The sequence below is a fragment of the Podarcis muralis genome, chromosome 11, assembly GCF_964188315.1.
Source record: "Podarcis muralis chromosome 11, rPodMur119.hap1.1, whole genome shotgun sequence".
Lineage (NCBI taxonomy): Eukaryota > Metazoa > Chordata > Lepidosauria > Squamata > Lacertidae > Podarcis > Podarcis muralis.
In genome coordinates this window covers 30,575,943-30,600,890 of record NC_135665.1, presented here as the reverse complement: position 1 = coordinate 30,600,890, position 24,948 = coordinate 30,575,943, and the positions used below count along the sequence as shown (strand labels likewise).

The 24,948-nt window shown below is 37.9% G+C and overlaps 1 protein-coding gene across 8 annotated transcripts in view; it reads right to left on the bottom strand.

The window, feature by feature from the left end:
• The window catches only part of KIAA0825 (KIAA0825 ortholog), a 192,562-nt gene that overhangs the window by 85,261 nt on the left and 82,353 nt on the right, over positions 1–24,948 (bottom strand). For 7 of the 8 annotated variants that reach the window (XM_028747987.2, XM_028747985.2, XM_028747986.2 and 4 more), the window contains 3 exons: positions 24,888–24,948; positions 21,617–21,772; positions 16,746–16,840 (listed from right to left, as the gene is read on the bottom strand). The exon at positions 24,888–24,948 is cut by the window's right edge and continues 99 nt beyond it. In XM_028747987.2, the coding sequence (XP_028603820.2) occupies positions 16,746–16,840; positions 21,617–21,772; positions 24,888–24,948 (312 nt within the window). Of the gene's footprint in view, positions 1–16,745; positions 16,841–21,616; positions 21,773–24,887 lie in introns of those variants that run through there. The other variant, XR_013394645.1, reaches the window with a different exon arrangement.

Below are 24,948 nucleotides of genomic sequence, written 5' to 3'. Positions count from 1 at the left end.
CAGGTATTATGGATGTTAAGTGACACTCATCAACAACCTATTTAATATATAGGGGGAAATAAAGTAAGTAAAGTAAAGTAACTGAACCTGTTAATTTAAATCGCTAGTGACAGTCTCCCATCCAGTGGAGAGTCCTGTTGGCAGAAGGGTATTTCTTTCCCCTGGAAGCCACCCACCCATCTAAGAAAATATGTTCTTGAGGGTTGGAGGATGCTTTGGAACAATATGGGAAACTGTAGGGAGAAGCAGCAAAAATCGCCACTACCCCTTCCACCACCAGATGCCTCTGGATTAGAGCCACGGTGATAAAAAATAAAATAAAATTATAACCACACATTCAGATATCTGCTATTAAGAAATATTTTGTTTGCCTCTTTTTAGTATTTAGTGTTGCTCCTACATGCACATAAAACTTCTGAATGCCTGTACATATTTTGGCACTATGTATATCAAAGCGCATCTAATGCTGTGCACATCAACATTATGTATGAATATAACATGGTAGATGTCAGAAATGGGAGTGAATGCTGACACTGACTCTTAATTCCTTAAGTGGCTCAGCAAGAAATGTCAGAAACATTTAAGTCACAACCCTTGCTTTTTATATTTATACTAAGAATAAGAAAAACAACTTTTACTAGGAAATCACTTAAATGAGATAACATTACAAAAATGAGTACTTTTTATTGAAAGTACTCAGCTTTAAATATAATGCTAAATTTTCTGATATTTCTCTCTGAGTTTATTCAAATCTTGATAATTACTGGTAAATGTCAATAATCACCACATTTCTCACACATGCTGCAGAATATACATGCATTATGTTCTTTGTTATTGCTTTTATAAATTGGTTGTTGTATTTGTGCTTTCATGACTATGTTGCACGCCACTTAGTATTTTCAATATAAATGAAAACAATACCAGTGCTATTAAAGTACCGTAAGCGAGTTAGTGGGTCAGTATGATCATCTAGTTTTCTATCATCTAGTTATCTATCTATAGTTATCCCCATCTAGTTATCCCTATCTATGGATAAGGATGACCATGTAATATGTGCACACGTGTACACCCAGAGATATGCAAATGGCATAACTCCACTTTGTTTGACTGGACAGACAATTATAGCTTATGCAATCTTAAATGTGACTATATAATATTTATGTATAAAAGTATTTCTATAGCACCATATCAAAAGGTATCAGAGCAGTGTACAACAATAAAAACACCATAAAAAACAATACAAATAATTATATAGATATATATAGATAAATATGGTTTCACCCTGTAAAATGCACTAGGAGACATAAGTCCTGAGTAAAATTAAAATAAATGTAGATAAATTGTCAACTATCAACCAATTTTGGTTAATAAAATTTAGGATACAACATTGCTGCTGTGAATTCAACAACAAACCATCCATTGATTTTAATGTGGCAATATCAAATACATTGTGATGAAGCTTCAGTAAATTAATATTAACTATTTGCACAATTAGCATATTATACATACAAAAACAAGACTAGTAAGAATAAAGCTCAGCTTATTTGGGGGGAATCATAACTGACTTAAAAGTGATGCACATGTCAAGTTTATCTTGACAGCTGCTACATACACAGGCAAAGCACATTAAACAAAAACACAGGGAAATCACTTATTTGATCATTTATTTTAAGTACTTAAAAGTACCTGGAGTTCAACAAAGTTCTGTATATGAATACAAATTTTGGACAATTTGCTGAACTGACACTGTTCAGGTAAATATATTTTTAATTGCAATAAATTTCAGTGAATATCCTTTCTAAAAACATAATATAATAACACTATTTTTACAATATAAAGTTTATGATATTCTGAATAAAACTGACAAGGGTGAAATTTGATCCATAAACTAAGTGACATACTTATGTTAATTCACCTTTTAAGAGATATAATGTGTTGCTCAGTTTTTTGACAGGCCTTGCATTCCTTATGGAGACATGTTGAAAAACACCACATTTTGTTTCAATAAGGAAGATCACTTTATCCACTATCATTCTCATTCCATTTCAATAAAAAAATCAATAAAATTCATGTTCCCAATTTTTACTTGTTGAACTGTCAATTTATGCATACACAGTAACACAGACCTGAAATTTATTCTGCAATACATCTCAGACAGATTAAAAAAATAAAAATTAAAAAAAATGTGGCCTATACATTTTAGCCAATAGTAGCTAGGGGAGGAAAAAACTCTTAACATGAATCTATAAAATATCTAATTTCAAAAGATATACCCTTTTAGCTGAATAATATTAGTAGCCATTTTTTTAAAAGAAGAAGAGGGAAACTAAATTATAGTTTCAGAGTAATAGGCATTCTACTGACTAACGTAACTGCACCAGTTGTCTAAATGGTAGTAACATCCATGTCAGACATGTGGTTATCTTCTCAACTTGACCTATTCGTGAATGTGTAAATCAAACGTTTGAAGGACAATCTAGTGACCTGTCATGCCCTCTCAAACACAATACCAGTAGTGCCACATTTTGGATAAAAAACATTTCATCAATGAAGCCTTTGCGACATCTGGCGGTGCGAAGAATATGCAAAAAATTAGTTTTGTTTTTTTCAAATCTATCAGTACTTGAAAATTCCTGTCCAAAAGGCTTTGATACCCTCTAGCGGGGGGACAAAAGCAATCTGGTCTGTAAAACTATGTGGACTATCATGAATCCATATGGTGCAAAAGGTCAAATCTTGAGATGTAGTGACATTGCGACAATGAGACACTTGCTAGACAGAAAGCTCACTCATTTAAATATAAAAAAGATCCTCATCTAATGTTCCCACACATTTAAAACTGTAGAGAAAAGATAGCCAAAGTATCCAATGCAAATGCTGTAGAGTGAAAATGAAGTGTGTATACGTTTCAAAATTAGATGATTACTTGAGTGCTTCACAAATGTATTACGGGTAAACTAACAGCGCATTTTTGTTGATAGATTCTGAATGCACAGAAATTTTAAAAAGCTTGAAACTTAAGAGTAGTTAACAAACACCATATCTTCCCTTACATTTATTTGTGCGGCTAATTAATGTTAGCTGAACTATGAGTTTCTGTATTACAAAATTGTAAATAATATTGGTAAATGCTGATGTGCAAAACAAAAAATGGTATCAAACATTTGTTATTTTTCTACAGTCATTTGAGAAAAACAGAGATAAAAGAAACCATTTCACCCAGCTATTGTATCAACCAAGAGACTATATGACGACCAAACTGAGAAACAGTGAATAATAGACAATGTAGTATCACTGATGTTTCCAAATAGTTTCTTCAATTTATTGCATTTATTTACATTAGATAAATCCAAAAAGATTTTGAAACAATTTTCTATGGAATGGCACACTTCTATCATTTTGACTCTAATGATCAGTATTTGATATTCTCTTTCTTTACTGTAATATAGACATCCTGGAACAAATGTTCAACAACCATGTTATTGCAATGTCAGGTAAACAAGAACTATTTTAGTAGCAGAACTTCACAGAAATCACATACTAACAATCATCAGTGGAAAAACAAGGAGAGATATTTATGAAAGCACTCAAGTGATTCAGGAACAAAAATACCACCCACTCAAGATGGCAGACTTAAAAAGTAAAATGTTCAAGACAAGGTTTCTGTATAATTCTGTGCATATAGAATATAGTTAATTGATTATAGGTTAATTTTCCAAACTAAATGTAATAGTTTGTTATCAGATAATCTGGAAAGATACCTGGTAGAGTATATTCCAAGTTTGGGCTTGGCTTATGAACAGAGGTATCAAAGTTGTTAAAATACTTCCTTAGAAAGACAGCTAACATTTTTGTATATATCTAGTCTAAGGCACTCTAATTGCTAGAAAAGTCTGAAAAGGAGACACCATTACATCCATCACACATCTCAAAATTCAGGTGTGTGAAAGTTCTCTCTTCACACAATTTAACTTTGGAGTGGGGGGGGGGGGGATAAAGAGATTTCCCAATGGCAGCCAGGATGAAAACTAGTATAATATAAAACACCAGAAGCTATTGAACTATAAGATGCCATAGCTAGAAAATAACTAATAACACACAATAACAGTGCCGGTAAGTAGTTATAGATTTTCATAGAAAAACAAAGCAGAATAGTTATCTTGCCCAGCTCCTGGAACCACAACATTGCACATGTGAATAGATCTACAGGTACTTTTTCAATGCACTAAGCATTCATGCAGACTTTTCCTAGGCCTTTCTGGACAACACAAACAGCCTGCCCCCACTGCTAGAACAGATTATGTCACATTGAAAAAGGTGAAGTTTTCACATGGACAACCAAAACCTCCCAGCATTTCTAATGACCACCCAGAACACTTTCTGGATATATTGTTCAGAAGTGCTGGGGTTGAATCTCAGCCAAGCATATAGGAGGTCAAAATGCTATAAAGACTCTTTCCTGGTTTGCATGCCACACTAAGTCTTATCGGAGCAATTCCAATGGAGGCATCCAGAACACAGTTAGTTCCATCTGTACTGTATCAGTTTTAATCTTTGAGGCTTGAGGATGTGGACAAACTGTTTGAAGAAGTGCAGCTAACTACCTGACCCCTTGCCCAACTGGAATTCAGAAACATGTTCTGTCTAATCCTGGAGGTAGTATACTGCAATCATGACAAAGTCATTTAGAGCTGCAAAAAACTTCACAATCCCCTCTCCACTGCATTTCACAATTCAACGACAATCCCACCAGGTTAATGACCCTGAATCACAGTTCAGGATTATCACACACAACAACAACAATTATTTTATTATGTGTACCCCACCTATCTGACTGGGTTACCCCAGCCACTCTGGGTGGCTTTCAACAAAAATAAAAGCACAATAAAACATCAACCATTACCTCCTCTCCCTTCAGCAAATGGATATAACAACCCTGAGTTACTTTGCAGGGCTGATGTAGCTCACAATCTCTCAGACACAATCCTGCCTCTTACAACATGGCTTTAATAATGATTGACTATCTGCATTGGCATTAACAGAGTGATTTTTTAAAAAAAATTAAAGTTTAGAAGACAATCACATTCTTGCATGTAATGACATGAGTAAGAGAGATCATCTGCTATGCACTCACAGCTACACTAAAATCCTGTATACCTGGATTGTTTTATACGGAGGCAGTAAAAACTTCTTCTCCCAGGAAGAGCAGCAGAAAAGTCTTTTAAAAACATCAATAGTTATTTATACATGTTTCATTATAGTCTTTGTCTCATTGGCTAGCTCTGCTTTCCTAAATGTCAGTCAGTAATTCATTCACAATCTAAAAGCACTAAATGGTTACAGGACTCTGGGGTTGCGGCACTCATCTTGCTTTATTGGCCGAGGGAGCCAGCATACAGCTTCCAGGTCATGGGGCCAGCATGACTAAGCCGCTTCTGGCGAACCAGAGCAGCGCACGGAAACGCCATTTACCTTCCCACCGAAGCAGTACCTATTCATCTACTTGACTTCATGCTTTCGAACTGCTAGGTTGGCAGGAGCTGGGACCGAGCAACGGGAGCTCACCCCATCACGGGGATTTGAACCACTGACCTTCCGATTGGCAAGCCCAAGGCTCAGAGGTTCATACCACAGCGCCACCCGCGTCCCTCCCAAGCTATGTACCTGCTCCTTTAAAGGGAGTGCAAACTCCTCAAGAGCAGGCAATCTCCCATCCATCCAGTCTAGGAAACTTATTTGTCTTATCTGGATTCGAACTGCCGACCTTCTGATCGGCAAGTCCTAGGCTCTGTGGTTTAACCCACAGCGCCACCTCAAACCCACCTTTATTTCCATACCCTCCAACATTTCTCTGATGAAAATAGGGACACCCTATTCAATAATAATAATAATAATAATAATAATAATAATAATAATAGGGATGGCCTGAGACCAAATCAGAAACCGGGACGACTTCTTTAAGTCCAGGACTGTCCCTGGAAAATAGGGACATTTGGAGGGTCTGTATTTCTTAATTCTCATTCCAAACTGTAATGTAAGTGAAGCATACTTTTCTTCTTCCTTTTCCTTCCACCTCTTAACTATTTTACACTGTAAGTTTCTTTGGATTGAAGATATGTCCACAGCAGTGTTGTTAGGGGGTGGTCCCAGGGGGTCAGAGCATGAGATCTTTTGTGCTGGGACTTTGCTCTCCTGCCTCTTTCCTCCTTTTCTCTCTCTCTTACAGATAGGCTTTCCACCAGAAAGTCAGCCTAAATTTCTACATGTAATTCAGCATCTGAAATTTTGTGCAAATTTGTATAATAGTCCTGTTCCTGAAGCCTTTCTACCACTTTAACAGTGCCCCTACATGCCTGTGTCTACCACATAACTCTGTAAGGCGCCATGTACCCTATTAGCATATCAGCACAGTTCTTCATATTATTTCAGTTGATATAAGTCTCATAGAAATGGAGACTTTTCTAAACAAAGTGTATTTCCCATGGGTTAGGTAAAGGTAAAGGTACCCCTGCCCGTACGGGCCAGTCTTGCCAGACTCTAGGGTTGTGTGCTCATCTCACTCTATAGGCCGGGAGCTAGCGCTGTCCACAGACACTTCCGGGTCACGTGGCCAGCGTGACAAGCTGCATCTGGCGAGCCAGCGCAGCACACGGAACGCTGTTTAGCTTCCCGCTGGTAAGCGGTCCCTATTTATCTACTTGCACCCGAAGGTGCTTTCGAACTGCTAGGTTGGCAGGCGCTGGGACCGAACGACGGGAGCGCACCCCGCCGCGGGGATTCGAACCGCCAACCTTTCGATCGGCAAGTCCTAGGCGCTGAGGCTTTAACCCACAGTGCCACCCGCGTACTATGATATAAGTCTCATAGAAATGGAGACATTTCTAAACAAAGTGTATTTCCCATGGGTTACCCAACACGAAAAAAGAGTTACTGAAAACCCCTATAACACCACAATAGTATTTGCATGAAATTCAGATATTTATAAAGCAAAACATGCCAGAATTAAGATGGTTTAAAAACAGAGTTCTAAAAAATAAACATACCTGAACATCAATAATGTATGAGGAGTACATTAGGGAAAACTAGGGTTTTTAAAAACACATGTGCCAAAGCAAAAATTGTAGTAATACAGGAGAAGGCAAACATCCCTGGAAGGTAGTCATACAGACCTATTTCACTATTGAACCAAAATTGTAAGATACTGGTAGAAATTTTTCTATAGAGATTGAATTAAATATTACCTAGACATATTGGTATGGATCAGATGGGATTTATTAAATAGAGAAGATTGTTGGACATTATCCAAGCAATAAATAAAACAATAAGATCAGGGGAACACCAACTGCATTATATTTTATTAATGCAGGAAATGCATACATTCAAACTAAATGGACCTCCTTTGTAAAGTGAGTGGAAAAGTTTGGACTAGGCCCGAATTTTACAAAATGGTTAAAGTTAATATATAAAATCCCAAAGAGAAGGGTTTTGGTGAGCATCGTGAATAAAGTCTGGTGTTGGGCAGAGGAACCTGGCAGATGTGTCCTTTGTTGTCTTTTCTGTTTGCCTTGTACTGTTTTCAGAATGGAATGAGACATAGAGGGGATAAAATCTGAAGTAAATTAAACTATCATTATATTCTAAATGTAATAATTATTAGCTTCCAAGATTGATAAAGATTGTAACTTACTGGATCAATATCTATGGCTTCATTTCCCATGTGTTTAATATTTTACACATTTTGATGCATTTAATATTTGTCTGTAGGTAGTATGTTTGATAACACATATTATAAAAATAATACTAAATAAAATACTTTTTTTAACCATATTGATGGAACTATGCTTTCTGATCTACTGATAGGGCAATTATGAAGAGAGAACTTTTCACTGGCAGGCACTTATAAATGTAAAATAGCGTATCACTGGGAATTAGGAATATAATGTATTAAGTTGTTAAAATTTTTAAAAATCCATGTTAAAACTGTGTGTACATTTGCCAAGTGTATTTTAGCTACTGGTTGCCAACAATGCCAAACTCTAGCAAATCACCCCAAATGTATATTGGCTTACTAAACCAATCGCGGCCCTGGGGACCGCTTAATTTTGTTACCTTTGCAAGGGTAATTCAAGACCTTTCAATGCAAAAATCCTCTCCTACCTATTGTTCTACTTTCTTGTATCACCTTGTACTCTCAGGCTACTTTTCTGCCAAGTTTTATATGCTCTTGAGTTGTTCAGAAATGTCCCAATAAATAAGAACTATTCTGTTTCTAGGGATCTGGCAGGTCATTTAATTCTCTTGTGGGTAGGTTACGTGCAACTGCCGACGTCCTAGGAAATCCCTGAGATGTCATCTCTAAACAATGCAATAAAGAAGCCAAACTAAGAACTCCGAAAGCATGGAAGTGTGATAGGCATCACACAAGTCCATTCATCTTACACATACAGAGCACATTTCTTATTGACTTGGCTCAGGGCAGCTTAAGAATCTAAACCTCATATTTAGAAACTACGTAATTGAAAATTGTTGAATAATTGTTTGCAAATAAAATACAAGCCCATATCTTTGCTTTCAGAATGCTTCCCTGCTGAGAGTTCCATTCCTAGTTACTTGTAATCAGTGCTATTTTCCTAGAAAAAGAGGGGCCGGAACTCACCATGAACACCTCCCTTGTTCTCTTATAATGGCAATGGCGCCCACCTGAGAGGTGCTGGAACTGAGTTCCAGTTAGTTCCAACTGAAAAAAGCCCTGCTTTTAATAATAATATTTTACATTTAAAAATGTAGAAGCAAGTGACTGTAAGCTGAAATTCTAAAGTACTTCATTAAATGTGTTACACAAGCACAAGGTATCTACAATAATTTTTGCACTGAAGAGAATACCTATGTTCAGTGCTATTTTTCCAGAACAAGAGGTGCTGCAACGTACTGTGAACGCCTCCCTTGGTTTCTTATAATGGCAATGGTGCCCACCTGATAGGTGCCAAAACTGAATTCTGGTGAGTTCCGACTGAAAAAAAGCTCTGCCTATGCTTAAAAAAAAAGTTGAGGTAAATATGTGAATAGTGCAATCCCATACATACATACTCAGAAGTAAGTTTCATTGTTTTCAATGGAGCTTACTCCCAGGGAAATGTGGACAGGATTTCAGCCTAAATGCTATTTTCATTGGGAGCAGGGAGAAAGAAAATAAAACCACATGCGGAATAATATTAAGCTAGCTATTTAAAAGTGGAAGTAATAAAAAAGAAAATTTATCTTTTAAGAGATACTACTATTCTGCATTTTTTAAAAAAGATTTCTTTGTATTTGAGAAACAATAAGAATGTCTTTGATTCAACATTGCATTTACAGAGATTTTGCTTTATATTATATAAATGCTTTCCGTTTTTAAGCAAATGTATTGTTAAATTACCCATATAATTATTTCAAAAGTTATTATACCCTTTTATTGTTAATTTCATTAACACTTCATTGGAAAAGGTTTGGTTGTATATAAATGGCTGTAAGGTTATTTAGTAATACAATTAATAAGATAATTCCCATATTATTTTAGTGTGTCATTTCTTAAAAGGGTGTCTGTTATGAATTTAAACAACAGAAAGAGCTATCCAAAACAGAGGCAAGAAAATGGCCATTTCATTCTTCTCTACACTGATGGCAATGGCTCTGATCTAAGATGGGCCATGGAAATTAATGTTCTGCAAAAAGAATTTTCCTGTTGTACAACGAAGAGGCTGCTTCAGGACAGACAATAAAGTGTACTTCTACACACACACACACACACACACACACACACACACACACACTTAAACTATAGATTTCCCTACCACAAGAGGTGGTGATGGCCACTGACCTGGTATGCTTTAAAAGGGGCTTCAACAAATCATCATAAGACTATCAATGGCTAATAGTCATGATTGTTGTATACTATGTCCAGTATCAGAGGAAGTAGGGGAAAAACAAAACAAAAGATGGTTAGTGCACTCATGCCCTGGTTGACCACTGTGAAAAAGGATGATGGGCTATTTTATTTATTTATAGTATTTATAATCCACCTTTCACCAAATGGTCCTAGGGCAGGAGTAAATACATCATTAAAAACAGTAAGTATCAGGAAACCCTGTAAGTTCATGTGCATTTAGTCTAATCCTGCAGGGCTCTTATGTTCTTAATTCCGCATTTTCTGATGCCTTAGCAAAACTGTACCTTCCTTCCAGTGAGGTGTAGAAGTGCAGATCATTATATTCTTCTTTCCCACGGTGTACAGCCTCTCAACAAGTTCATTATACCCCATCCTTAAAAGTTGCTGTAGAAACCGTTATGCTACACCAGAATGCCTATCACAGAAGTTTACTTAGCAAAATCCAAATACAGGTGGTGATCATTTCACACAGGGATTCAAAAGGTCCCACATGTCAATTGCAAATCAGTTGGACGTGCCTAAAATGGTCACTGACTGCACTGTTGGTTTTTTATAGTATTTTATTTGAAATATAAAAATACCCCCCCAACCTTATATTTGAAAACATTGCTCTACAATAAATTCAACCTTTCCTTTCTCCAATCTATCCAACCTTGTCATAAAACTTCAAGCTTCATTGAATTGTATTTCTACCCTCCCCAAGCCTCAGGATATTCAAATCAGATAAGACACAAGTAACTAAATTAGCAAAAACTTAAAAAGAGTAGAGTGGAAGAAGAAAAGGAGGGAGATTTTCAGAGATTCTCCATCAGCTACTTCACTATTTTTTCATACCCTCTCAATCCCCAAAGAAATCATGGAAGACTATGTATCCAGATTCTATGAGTGGGATTCGACTATTAGGGGAGACCCACTGAAATTAATGGGCCTAACTTCATTACGTTCATTAATTTCAAATAATACTATTAAAATAGTATTTTATATCTATAGGTAACTTTCTCATTGTCTGCATAGGTCAAGAGGTCACAAGACTAGCAATCTATATCTAACCCCGTTCAGGCCTTCCATTTTTTGCAGAATCAGCTTCTTCACAATGAGGCTGCTTCTTACATAGTCTCTAAATCTAAGGGTTATAGCTCATATGTACTGGGTAGAACTCAGAGCACGCTTCATTCTGGGCTCCATGCACATACAACTTCTATAACCTTGTTCCTACAGCAATTGTCCACCTATTTTCTGCCAATATTAAAGTTCAGTAACGTTACAAATCAAGCTTATTATTTTTTAAAATAAATATGTATGGTATTCTTTTGAGAACTAAGTAAACCAATTCCTAAATATATATCAAGAGCCATTAAATCTGTGTAAAATGATGCAGTTATTCATTTACTGTAACCTACAGAAATGAAAATAGCCTCAAACAAATAAAAAAAAGAACTGCAATTTTCCCTCCTTAAACTATAGCATTTTTTTAACTAAAAATGAGAGGAGATAAAGGCTTAATAAGAGTGTTTGTAAGTCCACTTTGACAGTACTGTGTGTTGGATATGACTTTCACAGTCTGCTGGCAGTTTGTAGGAAAGCTACCACACCTGTGACTCTGCTGTTGATTAATGAGTCTTTCAACTTATCGCTACCATCTGAAGAAGGGCCATGGCCTTTCCAAGCTTCACTGGTTCATTCGCTTTCAACTGCAGTCCTACCAAGATATCTCCTATACAGAAAACCACACCTGGTTAAAGCAAATGAAAACCTCAATATGTCATTTTCTAGACAAGTAAAAAAGGATGTAAAACTAGACAAAAGATGTATTCAAGCAACATGAATACAGTTTTGTCATAACTTGTCAATCTAAAGACTAATAAAAAAAGCCCTTTCCTCAGTGACATATTTCATATTGCAAACTTTTGGAATGACAATACTCTGATTCTTTGTTACTATAATGTGCAGGTCTTACAACAAGGGGCTTTGCCTGCCGAAAACAACAGTTTGCTAATGCTATCTAGACAAATCGGCCATCTGAGTATTTTCAGGAATATTTAATTCAACGATCTGCTTCGCAGTTGTACTAAACCAAATCTTGGCTCCCAGAAACAAGCTTGTAGCCCCTTTTTTCTCCCCAGTTCTTTCTGCTGTCACACCACACTAATCCCAGGTTTGATTTAGTGTTTAATCCAGACCAGGACTCATGGTTAAGCTCTCTCTTTATGAACCACAAGCTGTAACAAAGAACAAACCTTGGTTGCAGCTCATGGTTAGTCTGGATAATCCTATGTTCAGGAGGCATTCCAAGGCAAACATCGTCTTACATTGGTGCAGTACAGCAGTAAAGAAGACCGGAGAAGAAGGTGGCACCTGCAAGCTCCTATCTGGGAGCCTGCACATTTGCACTAAGCCAAAGACTGGCATTGTGTGATGTGTGAGTCAGTCTAAACAGAACTAATGGGAACATCATAATATATATTACACTTTTATAGGTGTGTTTTTTAAAAAACCCTTTCCACATCTTTGTCATGTTTTCCATGCTTTAACCAATACCCCATCCCACATATATAACAACTTTTCTAGCCATGCCCCTCACAATTTGTGACATACTTTATGGGCCCATCTCCAAAAACTGGTTTGGAGAAATAAGTTGTAAGGGTACAGGAAGTAGACTGATTTTATGTGATCCACTTTGTGTACCCGTAATGTCATCATACCAACAATGCATATGATGACACTTATGGAACATGTATATATGTTCACATATGGCAACTGTCATATGTTATGTTATTTTATGTAACTCCATAATATCATGATGTATGATCCCTGAATGTAGGTCAAAGTATGAGAGAAAAGGAGTAGATTATATTGAATGCATTTATTTACTATTACATTTATATCCCATTGTTTTCCCAAGCAGCTCAAGAAGTAAGCTTTACTGAGTTCAGTGGAATTTATTCCCAGGTATGAGTAAAGAATTGCAAAAGAGATTTGTCTTTCTGTTAAGGAACAGAACTACCGTATTTCCCTCAATAAAAACACACAATGAAGTAATGAGCCAAAGATGTGGAGTTCTGCATCAGCAACAAAACAAAACTTGCTTCTCAAACATCTGAAGAAAAAAGTCTACAAATGGCATTAGCTAAGCTACACTTAGTTTTCTGAGTTACCAGTGAGAGAACTTCTTTATTTTTAATGTGCTATGTAAATGGTCTGTTGTAAGGCTGGATCTCTAGTCATTAGAATTATTATGTTTCTGATAAGAAATAGGCTTTACAGGTCAAATCTAATAATAAAGACCAGAACAGAAGAGATCTTTAAGAAAGTGTTAGTTTTATATTACATACAGTGGTGCCTCGCAAGACGAAATTAATCCGTTCCGCGAGTCTCTTCGTCTTGCGGTTTTTTCGTCTTGCGAAGCATGGCTATTAGCGGCTTAGCGGCTTAGCGTCTATTAGCGGCTTAGCATCTATTAATGGCTTAGCGGCTTTAAGAAAAAGGAAACAAACTCGTCTTGCGAAGCAAGCCCATAGGGAAATTTGTCTTGCGGAATGACTCAAAAAATGGAAAACCCTTTCGTCTAGCGAGTTTTTCGTCTTGCGAGGCATTCGTCTTGCGGGGCACCACTGTATTTTGATAAAATATTGCCATATGATTTAGTGATGCCAAACACTCATTTTACTTTTAGAAGTTTGGAAAGTAACGGATAAATGTTCTGAGAAGTCCGGGATGAATGAAAGCCTAATGGGAAGACATGTAAACACCCCTCAAGGAAATCAGGATGAATGCTTATTGTCCTATAACCAGTGCTTTTTTCTGGGGGGGACACAAGGGTATGCATACCCCTAAAGATTTTGTGAATCTTTGTACTTTTGTCCATTTGCTATATTTATTTTGCCCGATTTGAAGTATAAAATGGTGATTTTCTTGAGTCAAAGTGAGAGTACCCTAAACATTTTTTAAGAAAAAAATCACTGCCTATAACAGTCCTATAAACAAATAAGAATTAATGCTCAATAAAGACCTGATATATCCTAACCTCTGTGTAAGTTTTGTGCAAGCAAATCAAGATGAATAATAAATAGGTCATCTGGAAGAGTCCAGAGTTACATTCAGGGGCCTTGGTGCACAAACATTCGAGTGGGTATTATAGCAAGAATTCAGCTTTGTATAGTTTCTGACATGCTAAATGAAGTGCCCACTCTCTGTCATGGCACAGTATCAGGTCCAGTAACCAGTAAATGCCCCAGTGAAATGATATGGAGGTGCAATGAGGCTGACAGATAACTTTTCAGTTCTGAAGCAGTGGATGGACCTAAAGTAGACAGAATGATTCAGAAATGTGAAGATGCCATCAGAAGTAAGGAAAAACACCATCAACAAGCACCGGGTGTTCAAGAAGGGGCACCAACAGGATTTTTATGGGCCCAGAACTTCAATGAAAATAAAAATGGTCTGCTGGGAATCACAAGTGGGCAGAGTGCATTGTGCTTACATTCAGCTTGCAGGCTTCCTACAGGCACCTGCTGGAACATAATGCTAGACTAGATGGGGATCGTCTTGTGTTCTTATTCAGTTATAAACAAACAGTATAAAATTTTAAACCTGTTTATTTCAAAACAGGAGTGGATTTAAGGGTGGATCCACATCAGATAATGTTAAACTTTATTACTGCATGCCCGTGGCAAGTTTGGTTGTTCCACCAATTTGCCCAAATCTGGAAGGGTCTGGGGTTGGCTTGTTATTCAGTTGAGAATGTTGATACTGGGAAAGTTCAATATTATCAACCCCCACAGTTCTGAATTTGTCCCCATCCCTAATTTGAATTTGTTGGTTGTGACATGTAAGTCTCTTTTTAGTATATTCCTTAACCACCCTATTACTTTATAAGGCGGGTGGGGCGGGCTATGTGGCACCTTTTTTTTTTCTACAAACAGATCAGACTTATCGAGAGTCACTTCATCATGCTATGCTAACACATCAGATGCCATAAAAAGGTACTTTTGCATGCTCAATTAAACCTGCTCATATATTGCTCAAATTCATGATAATAAAAGAGATTTTAAGCTTGTTGATGGAACAAGATTTTAGAACAGCATTTTCTGAATATATGGATAATCAACAACACAATAAACATTATAAATGTAAACATTTTCCCCATAAATAGCTTGCCATATGGCTAACATTCACAACAGATGCTGTCTGTGTATCCACTAAAAAATATACATGATTTATTCAGTTTTCCTCTGTGATAACTCTAAACAAGAAAAATATTTTACTTCATATTAGTTACATTCTAAAGTTCTACAGGTGACCTGGCTACAGTTTGCAATTTTAAAACTACTGATTTCTGAAAGATACGTTACCATTTTTTCCAACAGCATCTATTGTAAATATACTGTATAATATATGGGGCAACAGTTTTACTAAATGCTACACAATTCTCTGTAATCACCAGCAGAAACCTGGGACTTAAAAACACAGCTAATTCAGAACAGCTGAAACTACCTGGTCAACTCTCCCCTACTACATATCAAAATGGGGGGGGGGGGGCATGCTATTTCACAATTTCACAAACTGCAGTTTGAAAATCAGATCACATTTTACACATATTAATTATGATTTCCAAGCTCAAGTTTTCAATAGCAGTTCACATTTCCATTTAAAAGTTTTGCTTTAGTTATAAACCTCATGCTGTCTGAGGCTGGATTCACACAGCAGTTTATTCCATTTTCCCAATGTTTTCCTGTTGACTTCCACATTATGTTTGAGCTTTCACATGACATTAGAGCCATTTCCAGAAATGCAGCAGAATGTAGCACAAATACAGCACTCATTTCTGTACCATTTGCAAATGAGTTGTTTTCTGCAGCCTTAAGCTCTCAAAGAGAGATCAATGTACCATAGCCTTCACGTAAACACACTTAAACAGCTCATCTTAGTGAGTGCACTAGTTGGGCCAGGATGTACGGTAATTGTAGCTACTTCTTCTTAAGGAACATACCTCACACAACTCCTGCTTCTCTACAATACTATATATAATACAAAAATCTGCTTCATCACCATAAACAGAACTACAGCATTTGTCGCACCTTCACTCAACATAATTTTGGTGGCTTGTGTTAACATGTTAAATGTAAATTAAGTGTTCTGCCCACAGTGGAACAATCACATTGTTTTATTACAAACAATCTCTTTATAGACATATTTAAACTATATTCCTTTCATGCCAACTCATTTATGTAAGCTCATTCATGCACACCAACACCAGGAAATAATATTATACACTGAAGATACCGATGCATACATTTTTTTGGTCTCCATAATATACTTTTCTGGCTGCAATTTCTTATGCCACATAAGATACCACTGGCTTGGCAGGCAATGTAGATTGATACCCTAAAAAGGGTCCCTCAATGGTCCTTGCACATAGATGTAAATGCCCCCTGTATAACCCTTTAGAACCCTTCCATGTTTATTTTTCCCACTGTTTGTTTGTTTAGTTTTGTATTGAGAGAGCCCCTTTTATGATCAGAAGACACGTTTACTTGTGGAAGGGGTGGGTATCCAATTTCTTGACACTCCCACCTTCCAACTTCAGCCCCCACAACACAATGCACAATATTACAGAGGGCCTGTGGCCCTCAGTAGCATCTTTTTAGAAGTTCACAAGGAACTTGCAACAGGAAGACAGAAAAGCATCACAACACAAGCAGAACTTCAAATTAAATCTTTAGGCAAGCAGTTTAAATGTTATTTGCAAAGTTGCTTTGCACAGAACACAAAACTTACAGAACTCAAGAGAAACTTTTATCTTCCCCCAAAAAAGTATTACCTGTGCTCCAGTAGTGCCATGAAGGTCGTTTTATTTAGTCCCAAATAACTCGGCAGCAAATCTGACCAATCCCATTTGCACTCAGTAATGGTAGACTGTTGATATATAAGAAGAAGGCATTGTTAGTTATTAATCAGAGTTAATATGATCAGTAAATTAAAGCTCCAGCTGTGATAAACTAACTAAGGAGGGGGGTGGCTGAAACAAGGACTTAGACAGATAGCATCAATCATGCCCAGGGAAGAAGGGTTTTATTCTAATAAGACAGCAATTAATTTATAAATCCATTTGGGGACGTAGCCATTCTTTATATAAAGATAAATCAATTTTTGAGTAGTTATTCTTCCAACTGTTAACAGCATTTTGCCAAACCACTTACTCTGAAATCCTGATATCAGTTACAAAAACAAAATAATTGTCAACTTTTTGTGTATTGTAGCAATTTACATTTATTTATTTATTTATTTACCATCAGCACAACCTTATCAACAATGTAACTGGAATTGGGAGTGAATGCTGTTTCATAATTAGTGTGATATTTTACTTATCTGCTGTTTTGTAAGACAGCCCAGTCACCAGATAACTGTCCTAAATTTCTATAAATATAAACAGTGTCACTTGTTATACACAAGAAAGTATGACATACAAAGCAAAACTTGTGATTACATAACTTTAATTATATTATTAAATATAAAAGTGCATGTAATTATGACATACTGGGTGGAGAGATGACTGGGGAAAAGGCTTGTATAATGCAGAGGCACCTGGAAAAACACTGCACTGCATACAGCATCCCTTTCAGTGAAGGCTACACTTGAGGAGGAGGACTAGGTTTGCCGCAACACAAGGTTATCCCCCAGTTGCAGCACTTTTCTCCATGCTGACAAATGTAACCATTCAGTTAAATCAGGGTTTTCCAAACTTGGGTCTCCGGCTGTTTTTGGACTACAATTCCCACCATCCCTGACCACTAGCCCTGCTAGCTAGGGATGATGGGAGTTGTAGTCCAAAAACAGCTGGAGACCCATGTTTGGGAAACCCTAAGAAACTATAAGATACAGCACTTCAAATGCCAAAGTGCGTACACAGCCTCAGCCATGAATGAAATCCATGACAGAGTCCCTTGGGATTGATTCACATAGGTCAACTACACCTGTTTTAGCAACAATGCAGTGGTATTGTTATCTTTGTTCTGTTCTACTTCTCTTCTTTCCATAAAACAGATTTTGCTAGCCAGGGGTCAGCAAACTTTTTCAGAAGGGGCCGGTCCACCGTCCCTCAGACCTTGTGGGGGGCTGTACTATATTTTGGGGGAGGGGATGAACGAATTCCTATGCCCCACAAATAACCCAGAGATGCCTTTTTAAATAAAAGCGCACATTCTACTCATGTAAAAACATGCTGATTCCCAGACCGTCCACGGGCCGGATTTAGAAGGCGATTGGGCTGGAATCCAGCCCCTGGGCCTTAGTTTGCCTACCCATGTGCTAGATGAATGAGGTTATTGCATGAAATAGAGTACAATCACATCTTGTGCATGAGTTACATTCCAAAAATGCATATACTTGAACTGTCCCCTTTGAACCACCCCACACGAGTATCTTCACCATCTGAAACTGGCACACTGAGCAGGCTTTTAATGGCAGAGAGTTTGAGAGCTCTCTGCCTTGCTTATCAGGCAAGTGATGCTCAGCACATGGGTTCTGGGGGCTCTTGTGAGATCTTGCAGGGCTTTTGTCAGGGCATTCCAAAGCCTGGGAAACAAAGGGGAAGCAAGGCAGAATTCTGCCTCACACTGAATTAGATCATTGGTCCATGCAGTTCAATAAACATCCACACCAAGAGGGGGAAAACACAATTTAAAACAGCAGCAAGATAAAAAACTAAGGCTTCAGTCTCCTTTCATTCACAGAAGGATGTTCTGTCCAGCCGAGACTCCCAATGGTGACACAGAGTAAAGGTGATTTTTTTCAGATTCCCCTTGCAGCCCACAACATTACCTTTCATACAGTTCTGGAGGGTCCCCAAACCCTCTAGAACAGGTTTGCAGAGGGTCAAGTGCCTTAGGGAAGTTTTTAATATTTAGTGCTGTATTGTTTTTAACACTCGATTGGGAGCCGCCCAGAGTGGCTGGGGAAACTCAGCCAGATGGGCGGGGTATAAATAAATTATTATTATTATTATTATTATTATTATTATTATTATTATTATTAGCAAAAATCCACTCACTGCCTTCTGCCAGTGGGAGCACCCCATAAGCAGAGTACCATTTTACAGAGATGCAATCATTTTTAAAAGTCTGGGTGAGCAACAAATGCTTTGAACTGGTGTCTACATACCATTAAAAAGGATACAAAATGAATTAACTAGGGAATGGGGACATAGTTGAAGTATCATCATTGAAACCATCCTACAGCTATTTACTACCTGCCTCCCCACTCTGAATAGGGCTTCTTAAAGTCAAGTGGGTCCATATAGTTCTTTGCAATTTCAATTATTTTATGGTTGTATTTTATAGTATTGATATATTAGGCTATTTTATTGGATTGCCAGTGTAAAATAGAATAAAAACAAAAACTAATTAATTTTTTTGATAGTTGTCCACAGGCTGATAAGAAGATAGCACAGTAAAAGTTTTTGTAATCCAATTTAACTATTGCTTGTCACTTGCAGATTAATAGAGCATTGCAGTCCTGTCACACAGCAGAGAAATTCTGCCCTGAGTTGTCAGCATTTGAAGGTCTTGTGCTACTACTGTATTAATGAATGGAGGAGGGAGCTGTAACAGACATGATAAAAATATTATCTGCTTTACAAATTAAGACCTAGTTTAATTTTTACTCTCTTATCTAAAACAAGCAATTCCTTTCTTTAGTATTGCTTACAACAACAACAACAACAACAACAACAACAACAACAACTACTATCTTTATTATGGTCCAGAGACCCAACAAAGGGTCTTAGTATTGCTTAGTTAGGACCACATGGAATAAAAAAAAGTCAAATTTCCAACTTAAGAGGAATTTATCTGAAGCCAATAGCTTAATTAGCTCTGTGGAAATCTTTTAATTAATGTGGTTATTATTTTTAAAAATTGGATTCCAATATGAAAGCATTGATTGATGGTTGAATTTCAGCTATGATTATTTTTGTAGCAAAAGGGTGATTTTAGGAAATCTGAACCCCCCCCCCCCCGATTTTTCTCATTTCCCCTTTACATTGATACTATGGTGGAATTATTTCACAGCTGGTCCTCTTCCTTGGGAAATTTTGGTGAATCTGTTGGGAAATAACTGGGGAATACCTGAATTCCCATGTTTGTGGGAAACTGCAGAAGAAAAATGGCTGACTGGCTGAATTTAAAAAGCCTGGGGGGCTTGACTCACTCTCTAGCCAAAAGAGCCTCCAGTAGAGCTTAAACAGAAGTATCTGAAGTACTTTCAAAGCACGGGAAATATAGATTGTTAGATCATAAAAGGTTCCAGTATTAAGCATTCACAATTGTGCTTCCCTGGCTCCACCTCTCTCAGAGTTAATAGACCACAACCTTAAGTAAGTTTAAATGCTTTACTTACAATAATCAGAGCTCTCATGCATTATTCAACGCTACAGCAGAAACAACACAGGCAATGTATTTTTGGTTACAAAATAAAGAAGCTAGTCTCAAATAAGTGGTCTGAAGCCTCAAACATCTGGTCCATTACATGGTTCAAAGAGGAGAGAGAAAGAGAGGAATAGGAAACTAGTCTTTCTGTCCCCCCCCCCCCAGGGTAAGGTGGCATGACCTAGCCAAGCCTTCTCTAGCAATTTACAGTTCTATGGTCCTTAAACCCTTCATTTACTAACTAGCATAAGCATGCATTGTTAGGTTTGACTGCAAAATCATATAATACCTGTGATGACAACACATTCAGCCAATTAAATTTGGCTATGTGATTGAGGCAATATGAAAAGAGAACCATGTTCTTAATGCAACTTCCATACCATTACACGATATTTGAAAGGAGCCAAGTGTAATCCTAATCCAAAAAGGTCAACCCACATGTGGTAGCGTATGTTTATGCATGAAACCCTTTCCAAACTATGCCCCAAATATGCAAAAGAGCATGTTAAGACAGCTCTCAGGCAAGCTTTTGCATCTCAGTCTGCATTTAGCAACAAGCTTAGATTAAAGCTAAGAAACTCAGTAGTAGTAGTAGTAGTAGTAGTAGTAACAACAACAACAACAACAACAACAACAACAATAATTTTGTATGGCTTGATGGGATTGGTTCCCCAGGACACTTGACCTATTGGGATAAAAGCTGCCATACTGCAGAGCAGAAAAAATAATAATCAGATACCTGAGCCATGCCTCTTCTGGTTCTTTAAGATCGGGGGGAGGGGAGCTTGTCACAGTAGGAGGGCGAGGCACCCATTACGCTTCCCCAGCCTGACTCATCTCTTCCTCTCTGCCACAGACTCTCCCAGTTCACTAAGCCCTGTTACTTCTTCAGCTTCTGACATCTATTCCCACCCTTCTCCCTCTGACCACTCATCACCATCACCACTGGCCAGACTCTGAGCCTTCTTCTCTTGGTGGTTCCCCAGCTGGTTCCTCTGTGTCCAAACAGTCATGACATACAGCAACAGTTCTTTATTTTTGGAGCTTACTGATAAGTTGCAGAGGGGGCATATATACAGGGGAAAAGTATAGTATTTGGGAAGTGAAAATTATTAGATTTTGTCCGTATATTTTTATCACAACATCACAGCTGTCAGAAACCATCTGACTGGATTTTCATTTTTCTTGGTAGCAATTACTTCATGCAATTACTTCATGCAATATTTTATCTCAACTGGAAGTGAAAATGCTTAAAATAATCACTAACCTTTTCTAACACATTAGTGCAATACAGGCAGTGCACCTGGAAAGGGTCAAAACCAGGATGCTGTTCTTTGATTCTGAATGTCATGTTTAAAGGTCTAATACTTGACCTGTTTTCTTCAGAAGATTCCTCATAAGACAGCTGTTCATTCAAATATTCCTTTAAAAAAGAAGCCAAGATTCATATAAATTGTGCTCATTTTGGGATCCTGTTTCTTCCCCCCCCCCCCCCCGATCTTTTAGATGTGGTAGCCATTTTGTGCTATTCCTTGCCCTGGTAGCCATTTTATTACTGGTGCCCATACGGCATCCTTAAAATTCAGAATGTACCCACTGGTCCCAAAATTTGGGCATTCACTGAATAGTGTTTGAGAGTCAAATTACGTATCAGATATATTACATCACATATGTTTCACACGGTATTCAACATACAGATTTATGCAATAATGTAGGTTCTCTACTCTATAAATATTAAATATAAAAATATTAAATATTTCAAAAAGACCCATTTCAAAATTTGAACTAAACATCTGGTGGTTCAACTGATATGTTTTTGAGCGAATGCTTTTTTTTAAGATTAATTATTTGTGGCATACAATCCGTTTTCCATATGTCCATTGTAGTAACACTCAAATAGAATTTCACTTCACTGAAAACAATGGTCAGGGGAAAATGTGTGTATATTGATTATGAGAAATAACCTCACAGTTCCTCTGCCTATGTGGAAGACAAGATGGACCAAGACCTCTCAGTTTGCAAGCTATGCAGACCCCTGCTCTGGAAATAGATAATGTAGCTCTCATGCTATGGGATGTAGAACTTCCTAGTGATGAGTGAGTTGGTCATATTCAGTTCCCTCAGGGACACAAGCAGGAAAAACAGAGAATGGCCTCATAGGAATATCAAAGGAGACTCAGAGTATGGGCTCTTCCAGATTTCCTTTTGTGCTGCGCTTTCTAGGTACAGGCCTGTGTTTTCCAGCCCTGTGTTCAAGCAGTTTTGTTTTTGTTTTATGGTCCCACCACTTTCCCTGGGAAAATCCGCTGTTTACCACTGAATCAGAACAAATGGCAAACCAGGAAAAACTTGAATGCCATTTGTTCCAATTCAGTGTTGAGTAGCGTTTTTTCTGGGAAAAGCAGTGGTTCAAAAAGAAAACCACTCAGACCTGGAAAGTGCAGACCTATGCCTGGAAGGCACAGCACAAAAGGAAGTCTGGAAGAGACCTAAGAAGACGCCATTATCTCTCTTCCGAGAAACCCATATGGGCAGCTATAGTCAGAAAAACCCGAGAGGCCAACCTCATTTAGGCAAGAAGTATAATGACACTTTCCTCAAGTCAATTGAGAAGTTCTCTTCTCAGCTCTTCTGTTCTTCCACATGCCACTTCTCAGCTAAGTCCGTTCGCTCCCTTTTCAGACGGGCAATTTTTCAGGCGGGGCCCAGGACTCCTTGCCAAACCAACCTATCGCAGACCGGATTGTATTCTTGCTGCCAAATGGGCCAATGGCAGCAGGAGTTAGGGTGTGTTCCTCTGGACATGGGACCAACCAACCAATTGTGGCCCTTGGCACCATGCCCAGGGGAAGTTTAAATGCCCGGCTGGCAGGGCCTTTTAGATGCTTCGACCTTGCTATGGACAACGTCAGTTGCCTAATTTTTTAGAGGCTGAGCAGAAATTTTCCCCACTTGGCAAATTGGCATTGCCATTTGGGTTTTCGTCTACCTCGTGGCAATCGTCACAACTGTGTAAGGTGGACAGGCATTGGGTAAGCCTAATCTTGGTTGGAGGGGAGGTTGTAGCCTCAGCCTGCCCCTCCATGGGTAAGGGTATCCTGTTAAAAGAATCCAGGAGTAGCAGCTTCTGTCTGATGCCCAGAAGGGGGCTGGGGCCATTCCTCCAACAGGAACCGCTTGGGGGATGCCCCAATTTGACCTAGACCGGCTTCAGCCTTAAAAACACTCCAAGTGGACAGGCGGGAATGACATACACAGTTGCTTACCACAATGCCTATGGGCAAACTTCACATCTGTAACCAATAAAGTTGTGCCCTTATTTGATCCCAAACCAATATCCTGTGCAGTGTGTAGTTATTTACATCTTAGGGAACAGGGTGGTCATGGAGTCTCAATATGCAACTGATACTTTTAGGATTTCACATCAAACACCGGTACATTGTGAGAATGGGACCATGCTTTTGCATTTCCCTCAGGGTAAGCATTGGAGTATGATAGCAAAAATGTCCAAAACAAACTTTCTGGGTCTGAAACAACACTGAGGGGATAAGTAAGATTGTGGATGTTCATAATCAAAAACTAATAAGACTATTGCATTTAAAACCAGCCTATACTTTTATTCTGCCTATATTCTCCAAATCAAAATTGGACATGACAAGCTTGTATGACATCAAAAGGCAAATTCTACTTTTTGCAGCTTCTCAAGTGATTAACAAAGTGAGAATTATTTTGATTAATTCATGCTCCAGATTTTAACCTTTGATGGCCATTAGGGTCCTAAAAGGCAGGAACTGAAGCAAACAGCAAACATAATCTAAAGCTAGCAAATGTTTCCATTAGCAGGTCATAGTTGTATTGGTCAATTGTAAAAATATGCATATGAATTTGAAGCATCAGGCAGAGTCAGCCCACAACTGTAAGCATTGACAGTGTTATGTAGGTATGGGTTTTCTTAGTAAACAAAGAAAATGGCATCGAAAGGCTGATCAGGAAGAGCAGGAGCTTTATGTACTTCTGGTTCTGCAGGCGCATTTTCTACATTAGTAACATTTGTGCTCATACATTGGCAAAATGTATCTTCACCGATTCCAGGTTGGTAATATAAAATAGGGCATTTACTTTGAAAATGTTTTAAATTTAGTCTACATGTTCTATATGTACAAATTCATGTTTGACTTCTCTTTTCATTCTGTTTTATAAAAAGTAAAAAGTGGCTGATTTTGTAATACTATTAATTTATTAATATTTTAACTGCTAACGTATCCCTGTCGTCTGTGAAATACAACTCAGAAAAAAAGCCAATGAAGCATGCCACAGTTCAAGTACATAAATAAAAGGAATATAATTTCCTCTAAAGTAACCTTTTCTAAATAGATGCAAGAAAAGCTTAAACTGAATAGTCTAAGACAGTGCGCTATTGAGTTAGGTATTGACTTTACGAAGCATTATCACCTCCTTGACTAACCCTTAGCTGCCAGCAGACGCTGCCTCAGGCCACTACACACCTAATTGCTCGGTAAAAAAGGCCGTTTCCCTACCTCATTGAGCTGGATGATGTGATAAATTTGCCTCAGGTATTCACTGCCACCTGGTTTGTGG